The sequence below is a fragment of the Astyanax mexicanus genome, chromosome 1, assembly GCF_023375975.1.
Source record: "Astyanax mexicanus isolate ESR-SI-001 chromosome 1, AstMex3_surface, whole genome shotgun sequence".
Lineage (NCBI taxonomy): Eukaryota > Metazoa > Chordata > Actinopteri > Characiformes > Acestrorhamphidae > Astyanax > Astyanax mexicanus.
Genome location: NC_064408.1, coordinates 60,311,198 through 60,335,499, shown reverse-complemented (window position 1 = coordinate 60,335,499; position 24,302 = coordinate 60,311,198). Strand labels below are relative to the sequence as shown.

Sequence of the window (24,302 nt, the reverse complement as noted above, 5' to 3'; positions counted from 1 at the left end):
GCATATGTGTAGCAGTATGTTCGAACAAAGCTAAATATAAAAATATATCAGAAACTTTTATTCTTAACAAGAAACAAATATAATACATAAAAACATAATCCACCTTTTTTTGATACTCTAATTACAAAAAAATTGCTTACCAACCCAAACTTGGCTCTTAATGAGCTCAAACACACACTCGAGTTAAAACACAGTGTACCCAACAAGAACAAAGTCTTCAGACAGATTTTATACTGCAATAAAAATGTACACTGTGTTCACTAAATATGCATATGTCGTAACTCCTCTGGCACTAGATTTGAACTAATAAAAAAGTACTCATTAGATTGGGTCACAAGGTATGCATTCAGTCATTCAGAGGAGTTTGATGTGTTTAGCACTATTTTACCTTTATGAGCTTAGAAGACAGATGGAAAATACACTGGTAGTTTTGTCTAATAAATAAAATGGCTTTAATTGTGTTGTAGACATGTTATTATCCACCGATTTCTCACCATATTGTTTCAATCTTAATGACTGAATTATATAAATATGATTTAATTAATGATAAAACATTGCTAAGTGTGGTACAAAATTTAAACATCACATTTTTAACAGGAGATCTGTACTTGCTTCATAAACATAACATCTAAGGCTTAAAATGTAATGTAACCATGTTATGCTGGGATGGTGTTTTCACCATGCTGGAGAGCGGTGTTTAGAGAGAGAGAGAATGTTGGACACTGTGTTGTTCTCTAGAGTGGAAGTGTGAGATTCCACAGACCAGCTTCAAATGACAAGCAATGGCCCTAATATGGATTGGGTAAGTCGGCATGGTCAGAATGAAATGACTCTAATGTCGTGTTTATAAGAGGTAGGTGAGGAAGACCATGAGTACACAGGGCCTTTGAAAAGGATTTGACATGCTGATGTTGTTTTTTGTGGTTGCATAACTTTGGCATGTGAGGAACACTTTGAGCCAGTGGAGCATAATGGTATTTCTCCCCCTCCCTCGGGAATGAACCTGCGCTGCTTCAGGGAGAATATCTGAAAAATGTTTTTTAAAAAAACTGGCTAAACTTGCAAAAGCTTTGGTAGATGTGAGTATCTTGTCTTGTCTTGTGAGCAATACAGACTTGTCTAATGTTTAGCATGTAATGAACGATTTACCACATCAGACAGTTTGTAACTGAGTGATTCGTTTGTTGTCTGAATAACAACAAAGGCAGAGCCACGGCGGGAAAACGCACAGTTAAATTCACCGCAGCCCCACCTTAACCGCACCCTTTTTATCTAGAAACCAGGGAGAGCTCTGTTCGTGATGGAATGTCCTCACTATCTGAAGTTACTCAGAAACTGTAAGATTAACACCCATCTCCCTTCAAAACCATATTAGGTGTTATCATAAAACATTTTTTTTCACAATAAACAGATCAGAAGAGCTGTAGTAACATTATAAAAAACAATACACTCAAATTGCATTACTGGCATGCAGCAACAGAGGGGACTCTTTATGCCACAGACTGTGATTATGTGTCATAATGAGGCTATAGAGGGAGGTAGAGTTAGGCGGAGTAATGTAGAGTCAGGTAAAGAAAGATTAAGTCAGGTAGAAGGAGGTAGAGTTAGGAAAAATCATTTAGAGTCAGATAGAGAAAGAGAGTGGGGAAGAGTTAGGCAGAGTAAGGTAGAGTCAAATAGAACAAGACAGAGGAAGGCAGAGTAAGGTAGAGTTAAGCAGTCAGGTAGAGAAAGGTAAAGTGAGGTAGAGTTAGGCAGAGTAATGTATAGTCAGGTAGAGAAAGATAAAGTGAGGTAGAGGAAAGCAGAGTGTGGTAGAGTTAGGCAGATTAAGGTAGAGTCAGGTAGAGAAAGGTAAAATGAGATAGAGGGATGGAGAGGTAGGCGGAGTAAGGTAGAGTCAGGTAGAGAAAGGTAAAATGAGGTAGAAGGAGGTAGAGTTAGGCAGAGTAAGGTAGAGTCAGGTAGAGAAAGGCAAAGTGAGGTAGAGGGATGGAGAGGTAGGCAGAGTAAGGTAGATTCAGGTAGAGAAAGGTAAAGTGATGTAGAGGGAATTAGAGTTAGGCAGAGTAAGGTAGAGTCAGATAAAGAAAGATAGAGGGAGACAGAGTGAGGTAGAGTTATGCAGAGTCAGATAGAGTCAGGCAGAAAAAAAAGTGCGCTAAAGTGAGCTGGAGTTGGCAGACATGTAGTGTCAGGTAGAAAAAGAGAGAGAGGTAAAGTGAGGTAGAGTTATGCAGAGTAAGGTAGAGAAAGAAATGGAGGTAGAGTGAGGTAGAGTAAGATAGAGTGAGGTAGAGTAAGATAGAGTGAGGTAGAGTTACGCAGTCATGTAGTGTCTGGTACAGAAAGAGAGAGAGGTAGAGTGAGGTAGAGTTAGGCAAAGTGTGGTAGAGAAAGACAGTCTGAGGTAGAGTCAGATAGAGTTAGGGTGATAAAATAAAGGGTGAGGTAGAGTGAGATAGAAACACACCAAACAGTGAACACACCAAACTACTTATTAACCTGGGAAAAATAAGTGCAGCCTAGCCCAAGACCAAAAACCTTTCTGGAGCTTAAACTAATATAGAATCCTTATTTATTGTTTCACATTGATGTTGGGAAGTCCAGCAGTTTTATCACACATTGCACTATTTGTCCGTGTCGTGAAGCCCTATTATTGACCACTTGACCTAGAGATACCTAAATCATTTATTAAACTTAAACCTGTGAAATCTAGCAAGACACTAACACTCACCAACTTTCTAAAGGCTTCCAGTTTAAGGATTATTATTCAGATACTACAATGACTATAATTCAGAGCAGTTGGGCTTATTCTTCTAGAAGCCTTGATGATTTTAAGCATTATTAAGGAAAATACATACATTTTACAGTAAGATAGAGCACAAGCTGAAAAACAGAATACAGTAGGATACATCCATATTTAATACAAAAATGCTGAAATATTTAAAGTAATCTCAATATGGTTGCTAAATCCTTCCTGTTTTAGGATTTTGGTGTTTTTTCCTTATTTCCTCACACCTCCAGAATACACACATGGGAGGTGTGTTGGCTATGCTAAACTGCACCATAGGTGTGAGTGTGCAGTGAATGGGTACCCTGTGTAGCACTGCTGGCCTGTCCAGGGGGTATTCATTCCCTGCACCCAGTTATTTCCAGGAGGCTTTGGTCCCGTGATGACAAGAAGCTTCAAAGAAGATAGATAGCTGAAATATTCACATGCATTCATTTCTAACAAGCTGTGTAGTTCATTAACAGTAGATTACAAGGGTCAAATATTGCTTCAGGATAAAGGAGTTATTTAATTTGTAAATATTTTAGTGGTCCTTACATTTTCTGTTTTGTGTGTGTGTGTGGAATTTCATGTAAAAAATCTAAACTATGCATCTCATTGAACACCCTCAAGTGACTGGGCTCTTTTATTGTTTTTTAGGGGCTCTTATTGAGTAAAATTGCCTAAATACTTTACCATATTTTTTGGACTAAAATTTTTTCACAAGAATCAACAGTGTACCTTTTATTCCGCTACGCCTAATGTATGACTTGTACCAGTGAGGTTAGAGGTTTTAAGGAGCAGTAAAGCCACTCTGCTGAAGTACATTGTTATAAAGAATTTTCAGTGAAGCTTCTACAGCACCATAGCTGGAGCAGCATTAGCATTACGCGCTAACCGCAACGCTAGCCCTTTCGCTGTTCAGAGGTGAGTATATCTGTAGTGAGCACATCTGTAGTCTGCATGTTTACCGTGTTAAAACAAGCTACGTGGCACGAATAGGACCCTGGCTTACCGAAACACTTAGGGCTCCTCAGTGTGGCTCTGTCAGGCGGCATTTACTAGCACTGAGCCCTGCTAACCTTGCCTAGCGCTGCTGCTAAGCGTGGCTAGCGCTGCTGCTAACTGTACTGTTGAAAATATTAGAAATTTAAGCTTTTGTAACTAAATAAAAGGAAGCGCTTTACACACCCAAATAAATAGTTTTCAGGAGAGAAATCTGTGTAGATTAACATCCAGTTCTCATTTGACATACAATGTTTTTTTTTAAGAATAACAGTTTTGTTTACTTACTCTTCCCCCAGCTTCCCAGTTAGCAGGGAAACATGGTGACACCCCTGTTCCTTACTATTGTTCCTAAAAAGGCTCTTATAATCCGGTTTGCCTTGTGTATGAAATCAGTCAGAAAAATAGAATTTCACTGATAGTGCATCTTATATGTTCTGCCTTATAGTCCATAAAATTGTTCTAAATTTCGAATATTAGTTTGTCCTGTAGCACTTTTTTAACCTTGTATATTCATGCTAAACCTACATGGAGTGATTTATCCCTGACTGTTCTTTAAAAAGGAACAATGAAGGGCAGTCAGTCAGAGCAGTGATCATTTACATATGCTTCAAAGACACAAAAACACAGGCTTTTTTATATGAAAAGGATTAAGAGAGATTAGGTAATTGTCATGTAAAAAATGTTTTATGCCACTAATACTCTGTAGTTTTGACGACAATGGGTAACTGTGTGTTGGCCCATGAAAATGCCCGTGAAGACAACTATTTTTAAGAAATAAATATTCTTAATACCCACATTTTTTGATGTGTTGTTTAAAAACACATCACAAGTCTGATGTAGAATTTTAATTAGATCTTCTCGGGAACTAGTTAAAAAAGAAAAAGCTGATGCAAGAAAAAACTTAGGAAGATTTTGGCGAATGAGGCCCAGAATCCTTTGGCATTGTGGATCAGCTCTCTCCTCTTCCTCGTCTTTTATTGGAACTACGGGTGAATCTTCAGCTTCTGTGGTGGGAGGTAGTCTGCGTAAAGCCTGTGTTTTACCTGCTACAGACCTGCCTGAACCTGTGTCTTTCTCAGCCCTCCTCCCTGCCGTCTCTCCACCCCCTCACAAACCGCCGCAGGCTAACAGCTAACACCCAAAAGCAGTGGCCCTCATGCCTAGGTAGGAAGGCCCTGAATGGGTTGTGCTCACACTTACGCACAGAGAGAATCCTGTCTGTGAGCATGCTCAAACAGATCAGGCTTTCAGAGTGAGCCAGGTGCTCTAGAAGTCTGTGTGTGCTTTCACCTCAGTGCTGTTTACTTCTCGCCGGTGTAGAGTGTGAGTGTGTGTGTGTGTGTGTGTGTGTGTGTGTGTGTGAGGATAGCCTGCCCAGCGCCTTGCTGACCACTGAGTGTGACTCTGCCACGTCAATTGACCATCTCTGCTCTGCAGTCCTGAGAGAAACAGAGGCTTGCACTCCCAGTGTGTGTTTGTGTGTGTGGACTCCTGGCTGGATTACTCTGTGGGAACTGGAATAGAGAGGGCTTCCCTGAAGGACTGGCCTGAGATCAGACCATAGCCTGTTCTCTCCTCCTCTAAAGAAGAAGCTCTGAAGTGGAGTTTGTTCCTGTCTGCTCTTTTTCACCTTTCGTATATGTGGTTTGGACGTGGTGAAGATGAGTGGCTTTCTGTACCGAGGCAGGTAAGGCGTTTTCCGTCAATCATGGAAAAAAGTAAATTGCATACAGTTCTCTGAAGAAAATGATTAGACTGTTGTGGTTATAGCTGTGGTTTGTCATTTTGGTCATTTAAGATGTCATTTTCTCTTGTTTTCTTGGTCAGTTAGTTCTTAGTAATAGAAATAATAGAGAATGTGCTGTCTTCTAGAAGAGCATGCTGTTTGAATTTCGCTACAGATGTTGGCTCAACTCTTGCAGTAATGTGTAACAGTGCAGAATCACTGTACAGGGTCTTCTTACCCTGAACTCTGCAATAGTGACGTGTGCAGTATTTGCAGTTGAAGATAACAGGGTATTTGTTTAGTGATTTTGTAACATTATGTGACATTCAGAACGTCTCAGGTAGTTTAAATCAATGGACAATTTCCACAACAGGAAAGATCACTTGAAGTTCTATTATCAATGAATTGGTGTCAGTCGTTTTTATTTACACAATATTTTAAACAATGTATTCATGTCTGGCACACATTGTTATATCTTGGGTTTGAGGTGTTTCTTTGGTTCCATTCACTGGGTTTTCCATCTTCACTGTGTAATTATGAGTTTTACCAAAGTGGTCATGACTACGGGTTGCTGTGTTGACCTCAAACTACAGTGCATTATTGTTGTTGGCCTTCCAGGCACACAGTTGTTTGTACACGTGTATGTGTGTGTGTTTGTGTGTGTTTGTTTTTGTACATTCTCATGACACAAATGTCCTGAATTTGTTGAAAAACTACAGTTTAACAGGCCTAACCTGTGACATCAGGACCAAAATAACAGCAAAGATGCATGTTTATGATGCTGTGATTGTGTGTACACAGGACCATAAACAGACAGGGCAATAAATATACAGGGCAATCAATACAAGACACTAAATAAGCAGACCAAAAATAAAGACCAGATGCAATGAGTAAATGGGATACTCCAGGCTGCAGATGAGTGCAAACAATTGTCTGTTGTAATCTGTGGAATCCGGATTGAAGTGTCCCATAGTAACATTAAAGTTCAGATAATTTAAAGTGTAGGTGTGCAGACAGGAATGGTTAAGGGATGTGTGATCATCTGTTAAGCTATAAGCATCCTATCTATGAACTGTCTTCTATCCATAAAATGCTTTCAACTAGGCTTTGGATTTTACAATTTGATTGATTGAATGACAAATTCCTTAGTGAGGTCAGGATGTTGGTTGATCACCACCCCACGTTATGCCCAACTACATAACTTATTGCAGAAGTATTGGATGGAGCACCATCATTCCAAAAAACACAGTTCCACTGCCTTAAGCACATGTTGTAATGTTTTTACTATGTTATACACTGTCTGGCCAAAAAAAAGTCTCCACCTGGATTTAAGTAAGTAAATGATGTGGTGTTGCTGCAGTTTCTCAGGTCTAGGTTCAGCAACAGTATGTGCTGAAAGAATGAGGTCAGCTGACTTCCTGAATATACTGAATATAGACCAGGTTATTCCATCATTTGATTTTTTCATCCCTGATGATACGAGCATGTTCCATTCATGGAGCTGGAATTGTGAAATAGTGATTCAGGGAGCATGAGATCATCATTTTCACACATGGATTGTTCACCACAGAGTTCAGATCTTAACCTCATTGAGAATCTTTGGGATGTGCTGGAGAAGACTGTGTGCAGCTGTCAGACTCTACCATCATCAATGCTGCAAGATCTTGGTGAAAATTAATGCAATGCTGGATTGAAATAAATTTTGTGAAATTGCAGAAGCTTATTGAATCAATGCATCAGAAAATGCACTGCAATCAAAGGTAAAGGCGGTCCAACCAAATATAAGTTTCTGTGCCCTTTTTTTGGTCAGGCAGTCTATGAAAGTACCGTACAAATTCTTGAACAGCCGGGAAAAATGGTTATAGCCGGCTTCCCATATAAAACACTAAATAACATTAAAATATATAGAGATAATCATGAATCCAGATTCAGAGTGTGTTGTTGGTCAGTGATATTCTCTGTGAACTCTAGCCACTATATGGATTTGTCTAATTCCTATCAGCAGCTCACATAATTTATTTTATTGGAGGACTGATTAGATCATCTAGATACTGTAAATACAGCTTTACCTGTCATTTCTCAGATAGCTTGCAATGTACTGTATACAGTATATAACCCCATACAGTGGAACCAACCAGTGTTAGTGTTTATGGTAACTTTGTTTGGGGAATCCTTATGAATATATAACTTATGTTACACAAGGCTCTTCCCCTTGGACACACACTTATACACATACACACTCTGAGTCACACCTGAGGGGTCAGATCAGCAGACATGCTGAGACCATTGACACACACAGACACTCACACTCAGACACTCCTTCTGTCAGCTGTTGATGTGGGACCATCTGCTGTTGTTCCCTTTCTATTCTACTATCTGTCTCTCAGCCAGTCAGTCTGAGGTGGTCTCCCTGATGTACCCCGGCTCTGATGGACCTCCTGTAACTCTTTTTAACATGCTGATAGGGATAATGTAAATTAGGCCTGCTCTAGAGTGCTGCTCATTTATTAGGCTCTGAGATCAAAGCGAGAGGAGTTAACGGCTGCATCTTTCACACCGGCTGGCCAGCGTTAATGTTTGAGCGCACTTATCTACTCAGTGTGACTAATTCACACCTAATGGCCTAATGGCTTTTAAAAGGAAGAGGGTGTGAGGGGTTACTGAGTATGCAAGGGTGAGTAGTCTGATAAGTCTGATTGATAAACATACCTTAACTACATAGTAATGAAAGATTTTTTTTACATGTAATTGTAAAAAAATGCAGAACTGTCTACACAAGTTCAGGCAGAGAAACTTGAATTGCCATTGACACTTCTGTATGTCACTATTGCTTGTAAAAGAAGCCTTGGTTTAAACCATGTATACAGGCTCTATTTGTAGCATATACAATGTTCATAGTTAATTCTAGATGTCCGGTAGATAAATACTGTCATACACACACAGATGGCAAGATTGTTATGACTAGGCCTCACTGTCACAAAAACAAGGACTTTTTGGATGGTATATTGTTCAAAAAATCATTGTGACCTGTTAAAGAGGAATGTGACATCTTTTTCCTTGTACTCTGCACTCCACTGTGTCTGTGTAGCCATTGTGTGACTTGGTAAAACATTTGTAAAGTTAATTCTTATGTAAACAAACATGCAAGTAAACACAATAGACAATAACAAGGTCAGCAAACATATTGATCTATTTATTGTACAATAAATTGATAATTATAATGACAGGCTTAGTTATGGCAGTGATGCCAAACAAATACTTCCATATAGTTAGTTTTGGATCAGGGAATCGTTACTTAGAGTAACTTTTCCAGCTAAAAGTAACAAAATACACAGACCCCGTGTTTTATTATATGAATACAACTAATCGGTTCAAATTCAGAGTTTTATATACTGTCTATCTTTTTAATGGGCACACTCACAAGCTCAAGCTCTTCTGCATGGTTTTGCTTTTTAGCTATTTAAGTTACTAATAGTATCTAAAATAACTTTTTTTCACTGTTTTTTTCTGAAAGATTATTTTCATTTGTTTTGAAAAATGCTTTTGTTTTATTGGTTTAGTCAGGGTGCTTTGTCATACGATAGCTTGCCCAGCTTCATGACAAGCTTGAGATCGACCTACATTTTGTTTTACTTTCACTGTTCTGGCTAAAACCAAACCTGATGTGGCTGTCACTGGATTTAATTAATATTAGTTGATTTAGGAAGTGATGAGCATAATAAGTTTATGCCATATCTGATCTCATATCATGTTTTCTTTAGCTTACTTGAAGATTGATATTGACTCATAAAAAAGTATGCCTGTATGTCATGAATCTCTATACATTATACAGGACATTCCTGCATTTCAGGCCTGCAACATATTCTGAAAAAGTTGAAATTATAACGGATTTACCACCTAATGTTGATATCCTTCTCACAACACTTTTGGCACACTCGGCAAAGCAATTAAGTTTTTAAGGTGTTAATCGGTCCCAAACTCTTCTACAAACACATCTTAAGGTGTGTCATTGTTAAAGTTCTCCACACATTCTTTACTAAAGACAGATCAGTATTGCAGGCAGGCCTGTTAAGCACATGTACCCTCCTTTCCACTGGCATGCCTTTAAGTGTGTGCAGCATCTGATTTTGCATAGTCTTGTTGAAAAATGCTTGGGCGTCCCTGTAAATTATATCATTTTAAAGGCAGCATTTATTATTCTAAGTATTCTCAGTTCACATGTCTGCATTAATGCTGCATCACCGAAGTGTGCTGACACACCCCTATGCATTGACAGACCCTGGCTTTTTTCAAAGTATATAAAACCAAATTTTAGGAATGCTGTGGATGCCTAAAATGCAGGAATAACTGTATATTAACAAACAAGCTTTGAGGTTCACATTGTTAGCAGTCAAATGACATATGTATCTTCTTTAAATTGTAGTATTGATTAACTCTTTGACAAGACTCTATAACACTGTTTTATCTCACAGTTTTATCTATTGCATTTAAGGTGGAAAAGCTTCATCATGACATATCAGTCAAATCTAAACATGTCACTGATGTTGATAATTTTTTCTCAATGCTCTGTTAGTCATGTGATCATGAATATTATTGAGAAACCTTTAAGTATGCAGATGTTTCATTGTGTGACACGGTACTAATAAAAGTAACTCTGGAATGACTCTTAATTAAGGTGTGGAGTTTTTATTAAGAAATTAGTATTTATAGATAACAATGTATTCATTTAGCACCCAGGAGTATTATATAATGTTACATAAAATGTCTCAAAATACATTCTAGCACCTGATATGTAATATTTCTGTATACAGTGCATTATAAATAATAACCAGCAGCAATTAGTTCTAATTAGTGCACTTTTGCAATTTCACAATCACAAATAAACATTATATAACTTCAATATTAAAGAACACCTGAAGAACTCTTCTTGTGAACATGTTTTAATTGATTAATTGTTATTTATGACACCAGTATATAAAATATTATGTTTCAGTGGCACATTCACATCCATTCAGTTGTGTTGTGCTTATTCCTCAGGATTAGTCACTCAGTAAAAATAGGACATCCGCATCCAGATGCTAACAGAGCACGAGGCATGTGACACGTAGGAGCAGAGGAACATCTAACTGATTCACTCAATGTCTTTTTTTGTTCAGCTGAACAACACAATAACATTGAGCCGGTACAGATCATGCAGCTCCCAGTATTCAACCCAGTATCCAGTTACACATGCTTGCACTTATTTATGCTGATACTCTGCAATTTAATCATCCCTCCAAACCCACTAGTCACCAATCAATGAGGATATGTTCTGAATGTCAAGGAAGAGGCAAAGCAGAATAGTGCTGAGTTAATAAAAGCTTACTTGTATTTATAGAATCCAATATGATAACCATCCACAGTGCAGACTTATGGAGATTTGTCATTCTGTTGTTCAGTGAAAAATCCCTTGTTTTGTATATAAAGCTGTGACCTTAGCATGTAGCCCAGGAGGAATATGTGCAGTTTCTTAGGCAGAACTGTAATATCCAATAGCAATTACTATTATAGGGATTTTTTTATGAAAGCTTCCACAGTCTTTCTTGTGGAACCAATAAAGACAATCAGCCAAGAGAGTTTACACATTTTTAGCTGTATTGTATTGATGGGGTGAAAGTTTGACAAGTTAAATAAGATGATACACTTGAGTTCAGGTCTTATCTGTCAGGTCTCAACCATCATCTCAAGGCTGCAGCTAAAATAAGTCACACTGTTCAACATATGAAGAGTTCTTTTGCTAAAACAGATAACGGTATGTTTAAACACTAACACCTATCTGTTGTTGCAAAACAAAACACTTAATTCAAATAGATCACAAAGCAATATTGTTTTTTTTTCACCATTTTTACCTTTAAATAACAGATTCAGAATCATGCTGATGATGCTTCGCTGTCATGTAATTGTGAGAATTGTCTCTCTCATTGCTACTCTGGTTTAAAATGCAACTAATTGCTTATGATTCTGAAATGTCATTCTGCCACTTCAGTCCACATGCTTCTTTTAGTTTTAGTGCATTTGTCAAAAGTAACGTAATCAGCAATGTAAATGTATCCATCCTAAGACCTGAAAGCATGAATTCCACTTACAAAATGTGGGGGAAACCCAGTCTTTGCTTAGTAACAACAAATAGCAATTCTTTCAGATGGTTTGTAGATTCTTAACTTAATTTTAACCAATGTTTATGTAACATTTACGTAATATTCAACCCTAACCTCAATCCGAAATCTTAATGCTAACATATACTCTGGTCCTGATCCAAGGCTGGGCTTCACTGGGTAGTTAAGAACAATTTAAAGATATTAACATTTTAAAGAATTTGAAAGTGGTCTAATATAAAATTTAAATGACTAGAAACCTTGAAGCATAATCTTGTAATAATTATTTAAAGATATATTCTTTATTATTTCTACAGTCAATAGAGCTAAATATTGTGGGACATTGGAAAGTTAATTCATAATCTCTAAAAAAGAGAAATGCTAGTTTTTTTTTTAAAGTATGAAATGGTTATGATATTAAGTGCGAGACATAATACGGATCTAGAGGTAACAAAGATAACAAAGCTAAAGGTAGACTTATTTCTTCCGCCATGAAATGATGCCTCACAGTGTAGACTTAATGTATTAACAGCGTCTCACTATCTAGCAAATTATATCTTTGAGATCTATCACCACAATTTTTAAACAGTAAATATTCCCCTCTATAGGACTTTATCTGAAAGATAATGGAGATGCTTTGTAATCCACGAAAAGCAAGGCTGTTACTTAAAATTGTAATATGCTCTTTATGCTCTGTGAGAAAATGGGATTATTATACTGTCACAAATCTCTCTGAACACCAGATGGTTAGTTCAGCCTGCCTTAATTTACACCTGTGTACCCATTTTACTGTTGCAAGTAGTGGAGAGTGGTGCTAATGTGCAAAACTGATATTAAGAACTCATCCAGCACACTTGTCTGTACTTGTTTGATTAGTCTGACGACTGTGGCTGAAACAAGCTAATTTGAAAACAACTGCTTTAAAAGCCAACATTCAGCAAAATAATTATTTTGTATGATTTCACTGTTTAATGTTGATTGACAACAGTCATGAATTTGTCAAATCATGTTTCAAATTACAGCTAAATACATGCTCTAAATGAAACATCCACATTTCAGTGCATCTTAGGCTACACTTTTAAAGAGAAAAATAAATATATTTGGAAAATGATACAGATGCACATGACTCAAAAAAGTGAACTGCTGCTGTTTTTCTCTTCCAACTAGTCAAGAGCTGCCCACTGTGGTGAAAAGTGTATGTCCTGGTCATCTAGTCATATGGTCAATTATTCTATGCAACCCCTACTGCATACTAAAAACGCCCTGCAAGACTGTTATTTTGAACCATTTCTGGTCGTCTAGTCAACATAAATTAGCTTTTATCTGTCATAGTGACTCACTTTTCTAAATTTGTCCATTTTTGAAGAACTGACTGTTAACTCGCTGCCTAATATGTAGATCTCACCCATTGACAGGCACCATTGTAACAAGAAAATGTAATTCAAGTTATTCATTTCACCGGTCAAAGGTTATTTTAATGCAAAGCTTTTAGGGCTTTATCTCCCTGGGCACCTAAACTTTAATTTATCATTTTGATTTTTATATCATTTTGAAATATTGGTAATCTAGTCTCCTGTCCAGTGTCTGCTTGCCTTTGTGCTCTCAATTATTATCTAGCTGTGGTATACATGTTGATTTATTTGGTGATTAAATTGTGTTGTTCTGTTTTTGTGTCGTGTAACTTCCCTTTTTAAAAAAAATTCAGGTGAACTCCAGCTTTTGATAGAAAGTTGCTTAACATTTCAGATGGGTTGTTTGATGGTTATGCTGGTAGGAAGTCTTGCTATTCAGGCAAAAACATGCCACATGCTATGGTAGAGATTGCTGGACATGGTGGTAGACCAATTTGGTCATGCTGGTAGATCAGCTTGGTCTTGCTGGTCCTGCTGGTCAACCAGTGTGGTCATGCTGGTCCTGCGGTTTGTCCGCCATGATCATGCTGGTTTGTGCTTTTCAGCAGGAATAGTATTTTGATTGTAACATTGAATGTCTTTTTTTTTTTTATAAACGTTTGTCTTTTATAAACCAACATCTAGTAATATATATATATATATATATATATATATATATATATATATATATATATATATATATATATATATATATATATATATATATTGTTTAGGTTAGATCTTTTATGAAGGGCATAATATGATGGGCTTTTATTTTGTTATTTATATGTGCCAGCTGATCAGGGACAATCGATTAAAATTTGCAGTTTGGTTTTACTCTGGATCATTTACAGTTTTGATATTGTAAATTAGGAGGCACTAAGAGGACAAATAAAAAAATCTAATAAAATAAATGTTGATACATTAATGTAATGATGTATGGTACCCCTACACATTACCATATGTTTTTTCTGTGATGTTCATACTTACCTGCAATGTTCCTACTTACCTGTGAAGGTCTAAAAGAGTATCTGTGGGTTAGCTCTTGGCTTCTATATATACCTGGATGATTTCATCCTCTGTGGAAGGGGGGGGGGGGGGACTAAAGAACCCGATAGAAAGGAATTATGTGCATTAATAATGTAAATAATGCTCTAATGAGGTTTTATAGAACAGGGGGAGGGGCTTAGAGTATAAATACTTTCTAAAAATAGATGTTGGGGGGAACTCAGGTGGGAAAGGTAGTTTGCTCTAGTCCTAGAAGGGGGCTGACACCCAGCTTTGCCTTTGTGTGTGGGAGGAATTTTATTTTTATAATGACTTTGCAGTCATTTATAGTCTATTCCTCTGATGAGAGTTTTTTTGTTTTCTTTTGTTTGTTCATTTATTTTTTATATGCATGATTGTAAATACCTCAACTGCTGGTGAAAAAATAAATTTAAAACTTGAAAGGATTTCCTTGCCTTCATGTGTTTTTCTACTTTTACCTAGTGTCCAAGGTCATTCACCCAACACTAACCTTAAATTAAAACATTAGATCAGGTTTGCATACATACTGAAAGATCAGCGTTGATTACCTGATTCTACTGTTTTCTGTTTAGATGTATTAAGTATTGTAAGCTTGGGTGAAAGGTAAATGACTGTAATTCTGTGTTTCAGACACTGCGGAGGAAACAGAGAGGCCAATAAGAGCAAGTCCCATATGAATGGTGAGTACATGGAAACATAACTGTTGGAATTACAAAGGCTTTACATCTCCTGCAAGTCTTGTGGTAGCCTCTGACACCTGCTGTCAGGAGATGAATTAACAGTTTCTCACATGCAAGCAATTTAACTTTCCTCTATTTTCGTGGTCTCTCTCTCTTTCTCTCTTTCTTTTTATCTGTTTTGCTTAGTCTTTCTTTCTCCATTCGTCCTACTTACTCTTCTACCTCATCCTCTTTTATGTCAGCAAGTTTCTGCTAACTCTTATAAAAAAACATGAAGGTAATGCCTCTCTAAACATAATTAATTTGAACATTCTACCAAAAATGCCCATTTACTATATGTTGGACTCCAGCACAGCCACATTTGGCAGTTTTCTGGAACGGTGTTGTGCAATGTCTCTGTACCACACTGCAGGCTCCAGGCGCACTCCTAGTGCATATCACTGGCACGTATTAAATAAAAGGCCTTTAATAAGCTCTAATGAGGCCTGTGCAGAGATTTTTTAAAGAACTGTAAGAAGTCCCTGCTCTGCCAATACTGCTGTGATTATGCCCTCAGGGACCTCTCCTCTCCTCCTGCTAAGGGGAAAAAAAGAAACACATCATTGTAGCCCTGTGAGGCCTTTCCTGGAATTTTCCTTGGTAGCCATTTTTTTTTACAGAAATGGTTTGGCACTATTCAGCTGTACCCCCTGGTGCTGTTTTAACAGGGATCTGGATGTGTGTGTACGGCTAGTGTGTATATGTGCGTTATTCAGAGGAGCTGACCTTTACGCCGCCTTATGAAACGAACCATTAAAACCCATTACAGTCTTACAGCATTACACAACCATTAACCATAAAATAGAAGTGCTTTTACCCAAAAGCTACAACTATGTATGTTCATACATTTACAAAAAAAAAAAGATCTTTAACAGTATCCTAATGTGTTTTGCAGATTTCTCCAGCGATGAAACTGAGAAAGGCCCTCCGCTGCAGACGCACAGCCTGAGGGAGTTTGAGCAGGTAGATGCTTGCCTCTGTTTCTCTGCTCTCAGCCTCAGATGCATAACGTTCAGCATTTCATCAGTTACATTCTCATTGGTTATTCACACGTCTTATTCTAACCACCTAATGAGACACACATGATCTAACAATTCATATTTTTTTACATTGCTATTTATATAGAAACACATTGTTATGAAAATAGGTCAGGTACTGTTTACATGTTGTCTATGCTTGGAGTTGTTGTAGCATAGTAGGTAACAGTACTGTTCTCCTTAAGGCTCATTTATACTTCCTTTAAATCCTTTATGCTGGCGTGGATGCTAAGCAATACATGCACCAGAGGCAGTTCTGGACTGACTTGAGTCAGAAGTCTCTGACAGAATCAGAATCAGACATGACAATGATGGAGGAGGTCTTGATAATCTGCTTACTTCAAAAAAAAGATGAAAGAGGCAGTGGTGTAAAAGTGGTGTAAATGGGTTGATTTTTTTGCCAGAGTTTCTTCTTTCCTGTGTCGTTTGCGTGTTTCACTTTTGACTAAAGTGCCAATATAGCTTTGCATCCATATCCGTAAGCTTTCAGAGAATGTGCACAAATACAAAATGAATACAAAGTACTGGCAGAAGGCTTTGTATGTTATCTTTATCTGTATTTAACATTGAGCATAATTTAGTCTTTGGCCCAATCCCATTTCACTCCTTGGCCCTACCACTTATCCCTACCCCTCTGTAGTGTGATGATTTGCACTATATTACCATAGTTCAATGTGTAGTTTCAATGTTTTAAGGCCAAATTCTCCATAAAAAGCATTAAAAAGATTGATAGTAGTTTGTCTCAGTAGCTAGCTAGCTTAGAAATTGTGCAACAGATGGCAGGGGCTGCAGCATTTAGGGCAGACCGTAAAAATAAAATAAAATAAAAGCTAATCAAAGCTAATTTTTGCTCCTCATCACAAAGGAATTAAGGAATGGATAATAATAATTAATGTCTCCACCCTTCTGAGGACATACAGTGCTCTAAAATTAACTAATTAACCAGCAGCAGCTAGGTTATTGAACTTTAACGCTTCACTTCTATCACATCAGCCTGACAGGGTCATTTACGCACCACCTCTGGTAGCCTGGTAATAAAGCAGTGTTATTTATTTATTGTTCACGGACAAACGTCATTGTGATATACCAGTGGTTCCCAACCCTGTCACTGAGGACCCACAATCTTGCACATTTTGGTGGTTTCTTTTAACACATTACCTGCTCCAGGACCACTATTGGGAACTAGTGTTATATGTAATTTTTGATATAATATGGAGGCTATTTTTAATAAGATTCACCTTTTCTGTCTTGCCCAAACAATTTAGCATACTTGTTTTTTGGATGATTTAGTTTGACTGTAAGAAATTGGCTGTAAGAAATTGGTTTATTTCAGATCAGAATAATTTAAGTCACATGTGCTGCATTTCTGATGATTCCTCTTGGATCTCTGAACTCTGAAATGGGATTGGTCCTTTGTGTTAGACTTACTTACCAGTGTAAACTACTAAGCATAAAGGACCTATATAAGGTTTTTTGAGCGTTATTATAGAAGAACCACTTTTGGTTTCATAATGAACCTAGTAAATGAGATGTGTGAATGTGAGAAACCTTTGCATTGTGTAGTTACCTATTTAAACATACTTCAGACTCACTCCCTTTTTTATTCTGTTTTTTTTTTTTATGAAGCAATTTTTTTGCATTTATCTGGCTAAGAGCATCTGGAAAATACTGTAAATGTAAGTAAGAGTATGTTTGCCACTGCATTTTTTGTTTGAGTCAGAGTCCATTTCCATCCCATCGAGGATTTCTTGTGAAGAACATCAGCCCTGGCACATTAGTTCTTTCAACTGTAGCGCAGAGAAACGCGCAGGAATCCTTCAAGCTTCCCAGCAACCCAGCCTGCACAAATACAGCCATCCAACTGTGTCTGATTTGCTAAGGCTTTTGCAGCTGCGTTGTATGGCGCTCTCATAAAACAGACTCATGAACAGAGGGGGGATCAGCAAAGGTCTGATCCTCTGAGCACACGGCTGGGTCCAATCTGCATGTAGAATGCTTTCTGGGATGGCAGCCAACCTATTATGGCTATGATATAACTTCAGTGTTGCTCCCTTCAATTACCAGAGGCCTTGGTGAAAGACTGCAATTTTTTCTTTTCAGGGGGGTGAAAGGCGTATGTGTGCGTGCCATTTTCTGCTCTTTGTAGAGTGTTCATGGCATCAGCTGCAGAAATTCGAATCACATCATATAGGCCTAATTGTGCAGAAGAGAAAGAATTTGCATTTACGTTTTCATGACCCAAAGAGCAGCCTTTTCATTTACCTATAAGGTAGTGCTCATGTTTGACTAATGAAGAGTGTTCTTTGGAGAGATGCCATCGAAGAGCCACTTTAACTTCCACAAAGAACTTTTCAATAGATGGAATAGTTCTGGAATCCTTTGAAACTCCAGGCTCAATAATATGATTCAGTTGGAGTAATTTAGACTTTTTATCCAGTATCTGCTACAAAACTAACTTCGATTTAAATGTTACGTTACGAAGACATTTTAAATTTAAGCTCTGCACACTCACTGCCTCATTTACACAAAAAAAACTCTTTCTCTAAAGAAACTGGCACTGCGGCAGGTTCTGTGAGATATTTGCCTTTTAAATGTCTTGCCTATTTGACTTTTAAATCTGTCTTTGATTAGTGTACTGGCCCCTGCTGAATTAAATCCAGTTGATTGTTATGGCCTATGCTCCTATTAAACTATCAGTTGGGGAGTATTTTTGCAGGTGTTTTGCAGGAGTTTACTCTGGATATTTAAAGAACTATGCATTAAAATCGTTCATCATCCAAATTTTTTTAGGAAATGATTATGGATCATCGTTGGTAATGCTCCAAATATCAACAATATATAATATATTTATTTTATTGTGGTAGAAATTTGTGGATTGACCCCTGTACAGTTCCTTGTAGTTTTATTTAACCCCTTAACAGACCAGAATTTTGTCAATTGTCTGTCTGACTTTACTAAATCTTAAGGATTTCTATTTAAGCATTACATTAAAAGCTTTCATGTTGGATAAGGATCGTTACTGAAAAGTATAATTATAATAGAAAATATGCAAAAATATTTAAGTAAATTTGCTAAGGTCCAAATATAATTAATAAAATCATAAAAAACCTCCATGTCCTCGTTATGTTTGTCTAGTTTTTATGTCTATTTTTTTAAACATGCAAAATTTGGGTTGATTCCTGTTACTGATCTGTAATTATTAAGTGGAGTAGAAAGTGAACAGGCAGCTTCTCCAAGTGTTCTGTATAAGATTTCAAAGCCCTCAAATTTTCAAAATGAGAATAACCCATTTTACTGCAGAGAAAAAGGGTTTTGTATCACCTGCACCTGTAGCCTGTATACGGGACAAGGCATTTTAAGGGGTTTAAAAAAAAAAAAACTTTTGTTGAATGCAATATATGTGGTTGTAAAAAGAGTAGATTTTTATTTTTTTCTATTTTGCCACAAATTAAGGAAAACTAAATTCCAATGTATTTGACTAACACAGTGAAAAACACATATACCATTTTCCATGTAAGAATCTATTTGTACAATACAGTATAAAGACAATAGACCATTTCAATTTTACACTTTTTTTTTTACATCTTTTTCTTACAAACAGTGGTTCTTTTTTACTGGCATTTCTAGAAGCTGTTGGTGTTCAGCAAACAGCTCCATTCAAATAACTGTTGCTTTTTGGCTTTAATGCAAGTAAATGTGGTGAGCTAAAAGGCAGCAGTTATGTGAATGGGGCTTTTAGCTCGACATAATCAAAACAACAATACCAAAAATGGCTTTTTGGAGAGATGCCACGTAAAGCACACATTTGTTTCTCTAAAGAACGAGGGATTTATGGAAACAGTTAAGGCTTTTTTCTCATATATTTTTTAATTTAGGTTTTATCTGTACTGTTGAGGCACAGGTGCTGGGCAGATTTGTATACTTCATAAGCGTCTGTTTGTGTGTGTGTCTGAGTGTGTGAGTGAGTGTATATGCGTAACATGCTTTAAACGGGCACCGGTGCTTTGGTCCTGCTGGATGATAGAGTGGAATTTTGATTTAGGTTGAGCCAGTGTGACACATTCAGTCTGTAGCGTACACTCTACAGATCTGTCAGTTTAAAGAAGCAATCTTTCCCCTGCTAGCTCGACGAAACACGAACTTGCCAAAATACCATTTGTAACTGTCAAACAACTCTGTGGTGTGTGATTTGGAGGTAGGCTCAGAAAAAAAAAGAGAAGAATCGAAAGTCAAAATACACTTTCTCAAATAGCACTTATTGCTACGTTTGAAAAATTGAAAGCATATGGTGGCCTACGAAAGCGCTTTGGAGCTGACCACAGAACACTTCAATTGATATAAAGAGAAGGTTTGCATATAATTTCCACTATTAAAACCTCAGGACAAATTACAGTTGCTAATCTGTTATTTTGCCCTTATTACGCAGGTTTGGCAGAAGGGCTACATTTCTGACAGGCTCTGTCAGGGCCGGATCACCGCTCGCCTCTGCGGCACGGCCGCTGCCTTTTCAGCACAGAGCCGCCGAAATCGCACAAGCTTTCACAGAGCCGCAGAAAACGTTACCTAGAATTACTCACAACTGAATATCACTGCAGTGTCTGAGCTCGCATGCAGCCTCATTCGCTATCTGTCTCGTTTTGTTTGTTATAAGCGTAGAAAATAGGTCAGAATTTTCCGCATCAAGTGCAGCATATGCCTTGCAGCAGTTGGGAGATTTTTCCTCCTCCCTAACGCTTGATCTGTGTCACAGAACACACAGAAGATGACATGAACTGAAACTGTAGTGCAAATTATTATAACAATACCACCTACTAGGTTTATTATTAGATGTGAAAATGCATCTTTGCATTAGAGTGAAGGTAGACAATGGACTGGATTGGTTCTACACCATTAACATGGATCGCAGTATATAAAAAATAATCTATAGGATTTTTTATTGCCTATACTGTTGACTATGCTATTGTATGATTTTATTTGAGTTCATTTGTAAATTATAAGACATTTTACAATTATAATGTGACTGAATTGGCTCATATCGTTTAATGGATGCATGCTAGAATATCCTGCATTTTCTAGCAAATGTTTATAATGATTTAATTGTTTACGATTCATTAAATAAGTTTTGTCATAGTAGATCTTTAGGGATTTTAACCCATTTGATCAAATTAGTTGCATATTTTTTTATTTTACTTGTTTTTTAAAACCAAATATTATTTTTAAAGACTGTTACCTATTGTGTTAAATAATTACTTATTGCTTTATGATTTTACTTATTTTGTAAAGATAATGACTATTTTTGGTTGCAAATTTGACCAGTGGGATCAAATAATTACAGCATTTGTCAGGATTGGACATGTTCTCGCAACGTAATGATTTTTGTTGGTCAAATTAATGGAAGTTTAGGAGATTGTGACCTGGTTGATTAAAATAATTTATATGTACTTAATGATTTTCTAAAAAATCTAAATCTGAAAAACGTAATTATTATGAGGTTACAGAAAAACACCATATACAGCTCTGGAAAAAATAAGAGACCACTTAAGTTTCTGAATCAGTTTCTCTGATTTTGCTATTTATAGATATATTTTTGAGTAAAATGAACATCATTGTTTTATTCTATAAACTACAAACAACATTTTTCCCAAATTCCTAATAAAAATATTGTCATTTAGAGCATTTTGATGCTGAAAATAAGAGTTCAGAAATCAATATTTGGTGGAATAACCCTGGTTTTTAATCCCTGTTTTCATGCATCTTGGCATGTTCTTCTCCACCAGTCTTACACAATGCTTTTGGACAACATTATGCCAGGTTTTCAATTCATCATTTTTAAGTGGTCTCTTATTTTTTTTCCAGAGCTGTATATTAGCTAGGTGTTTGATCATTTTTTGTATGTTGTAAGTCAGCTGGCGTCTTGTAGATGTCTGCAGTGTTCTGATCCGGGCTGCCGGGACCGTTCACAGTGCCATCTCATTCTGAGGGTATTCTAACTCCTGCTCTTACCAGCCCAGCCCAGAGAGAGGGGGGCATAACGGCTAACATGTGTCCCTGTCTGCAGAACCTCAGCCCATCTTATACATATGGAAATCCTTCTGTGCCCTCCAGCTTGTATTTTTTTTCCTTTCCCAACCCTTCCTCTCGTCCTCTTTCTTCTGCCTCCCTCAAATTCGCTGGGATTGCCGGGTTATTATTCTCTGACATGAGACTGATACCTGATACAGTTGGTCTAAATTGCTTTCATTTCCAATATTGTGAAAAACTTGAGAGCCACAGAGGGAGCTGGAGAAGATGACGGCAAGGTGGTGCTCGGTCCTTGTGGAGGGGGAGTTGCGCCTCCTATCGGCTCACACACACAGACACACACACACACACACACACACACACACACTGTAGGCTATAAGATCTATCCCTGGTCAGGTTACCATTTTCTCCAGGCCTTTTCTTCTTCCTCTTCTCTCTCTCTTTCTTTCGTATATAGTGCAGACAGGGGGAGAGAGCAGGACCAGACTGCTTAATTGAAGCCAGAGCCCCACCGTAAATCTGTGGCCTTCATCAAAGGGTCAGAGCCACCATGCTGAGTAAATTATGGAGACAGTCATGGTTGATAATGATAATGTAGTGTTCCGAGCTAATATGGCCTATGGCTCGCTATGGGAGAGATGCACCGCAGAGTGTTTCTTCTAACTGTTGATGATTTTCCTGGGTTTACATTCCCTGCATCTATTCTCCCACCACCACAGAGCAAAGACCACTGCTGTGTGACGGTTGGGTACCTATGAGTCTGTAGCAGGGCTGCACTATAGGGGAAATATGGGAAATAGTAGCTGTTGTATACATTGTAAATGGGATGAACCTGACAGTAATGGCATAAACTCAAGCCAAAACAAGGAAACAAGAAATTATTTTGACAAAATATCAGTAATTTTAGTAACAATTTAGGTTTAAGGGGGTCCTGAAATGACATGAAACTACCTTACAATATATTAACACATTAATATTCACATCTAACTATCAAATTTAATTTAATACATTTGTTTTCTTGAAGCCATTTTCAATTCGATCAAATGTAGAATGTAAAAAAAAAAACATTAAAAATGTTAAAAAAAAAATTACATACAGCCTATATATATATATATATATATATATATATATATATATATATATATATATATATATATATATGTTAAATAGAATGATTTGGTTTCAAGTGACTGCTGATTTTTTAAACAATAGAAAATATAGTTTTGATTAAAAATGAAAAAAGTATCATGTTATTACATAAAACAGTCAGATCCAGTTTTCTTTACAAATTGAATTACTGTCAACCAGTAATTAGGCTGATCTTCATAGAATTCTTACAGATCTTACAAAAAAAGGTGCTACAAATGCTTTATTGAGTAGTGCCATAAAATGCCACTGTTGTTCCCATGAAACAAGTTTGTACTCCGTATATGATTGTTAAAAATCTTTCAATTTATTACAATTTTTATTGTAATAGCTATGGCCTTTCTCTAACGAAACCTTTGTAGCACTTTCAGTCTGTATAAGTGTTCTGGGAATACATGACGATCTTCTTATTCTTTTCTTTATGGCAAAGTGGGTTGTGCCAATGAATACACTGATACCAAGATGGTCAGAAGGCTTAGAGCTGCACAGTAAAAGTGTAATTGGCTGAAAGATTAATTTGCATAAAGTAGCTTTCTGTGACATCAGTATTTCAAGTTCTGGTATTGTGACAGTGAAGAAAAGACCTCTGCTCTGTGGTTTTCAAACAAGAAATCATACAGTGTGCTCTGTGATAGAAAAGTCCCTTAATCTCACACAGTGCTCCATTACAAAGGCTTTTATTTGCTATTAGTCCAGACAACTTTACGACCAGATTCTGGCTTTACACTCTAAATTCTGTGATTATAGCCTAGTCTGTGTGAAGGAGCTAATTTTAGATATTTTTTTTTATTTTGAGGCCGTTGACACAAGCATAAGGTCCATGAATTATAATGTGACTGAATTGTCAGCTAAAGAATCAGCTAACTGAATTGGTCCATATCGTTTAATGAATGCATGCTAAAACATACTTTATTTTCTATAAAATGTGCCTGTCAAAATACTGATTTATTTTTTTAAGATTCATTAAATCAGTTTTGTTATAGTAGATCTTTAGGGATTTAGACCCATTTGATCAAATTAGCTATTTATTTTCTATGGTTTTACTTATTTTATAAAAACAAATCTTTTTTTTTTTTAATTGCTTATTGCCCTATAATTTTATTTGTTTTGTAAAGATAATGACTATTTTTGGCAGCAAATTTGACCAGTGTTGTCAAATAATTACTTCATTTGTCATAATAAAACTTAGATTGCTCCATTAGAAAGGCTTTTACTTGCTATTGGTTCAGACAACTTTATGATCAGACTCTGGCTTTACACTCTAAATTCTGTAATTATATTAGTCTGTGTGAAGGAGCTAATCTTAGATTAGTTTTCT

General features: G+C 36.9%; 1 protein-coding gene across 2 annotated transcripts in view; it reads left to right on the top strand.

Moving 5' to 3' along the window:
- The window catches only part of pde4dip (phosphodiesterase 4D interacting protein), a 116,036-nt gene that overhangs the window by 5,251 nt on the left and 86,483 nt on the right, over nt 1-24,302 (top strand). Inside the window, exons 1-3 of one of the 2 annotated variants that reach the window (XM_022686507.2) lie at nt 5,024-5,468; nt 14,692-14,741; nt 15,676-15,743. In XM_022686507.2, the coding sequence (XP_022542228.2) occupies nt 5,443-5,468; nt 14,692-14,741; nt 15,676-15,743 (144 nt within the window). In that variant the 5' untranslated portion in view covers nt 5,024-5,442. Of the gene's footprint in view, nt 1-5,023; nt 5,469-14,691; nt 14,742-15,675; nt 15,744-24,302 lie in introns of those variants that run through there. The other variant, XM_022686515.2, reaches the window with a different exon arrangement.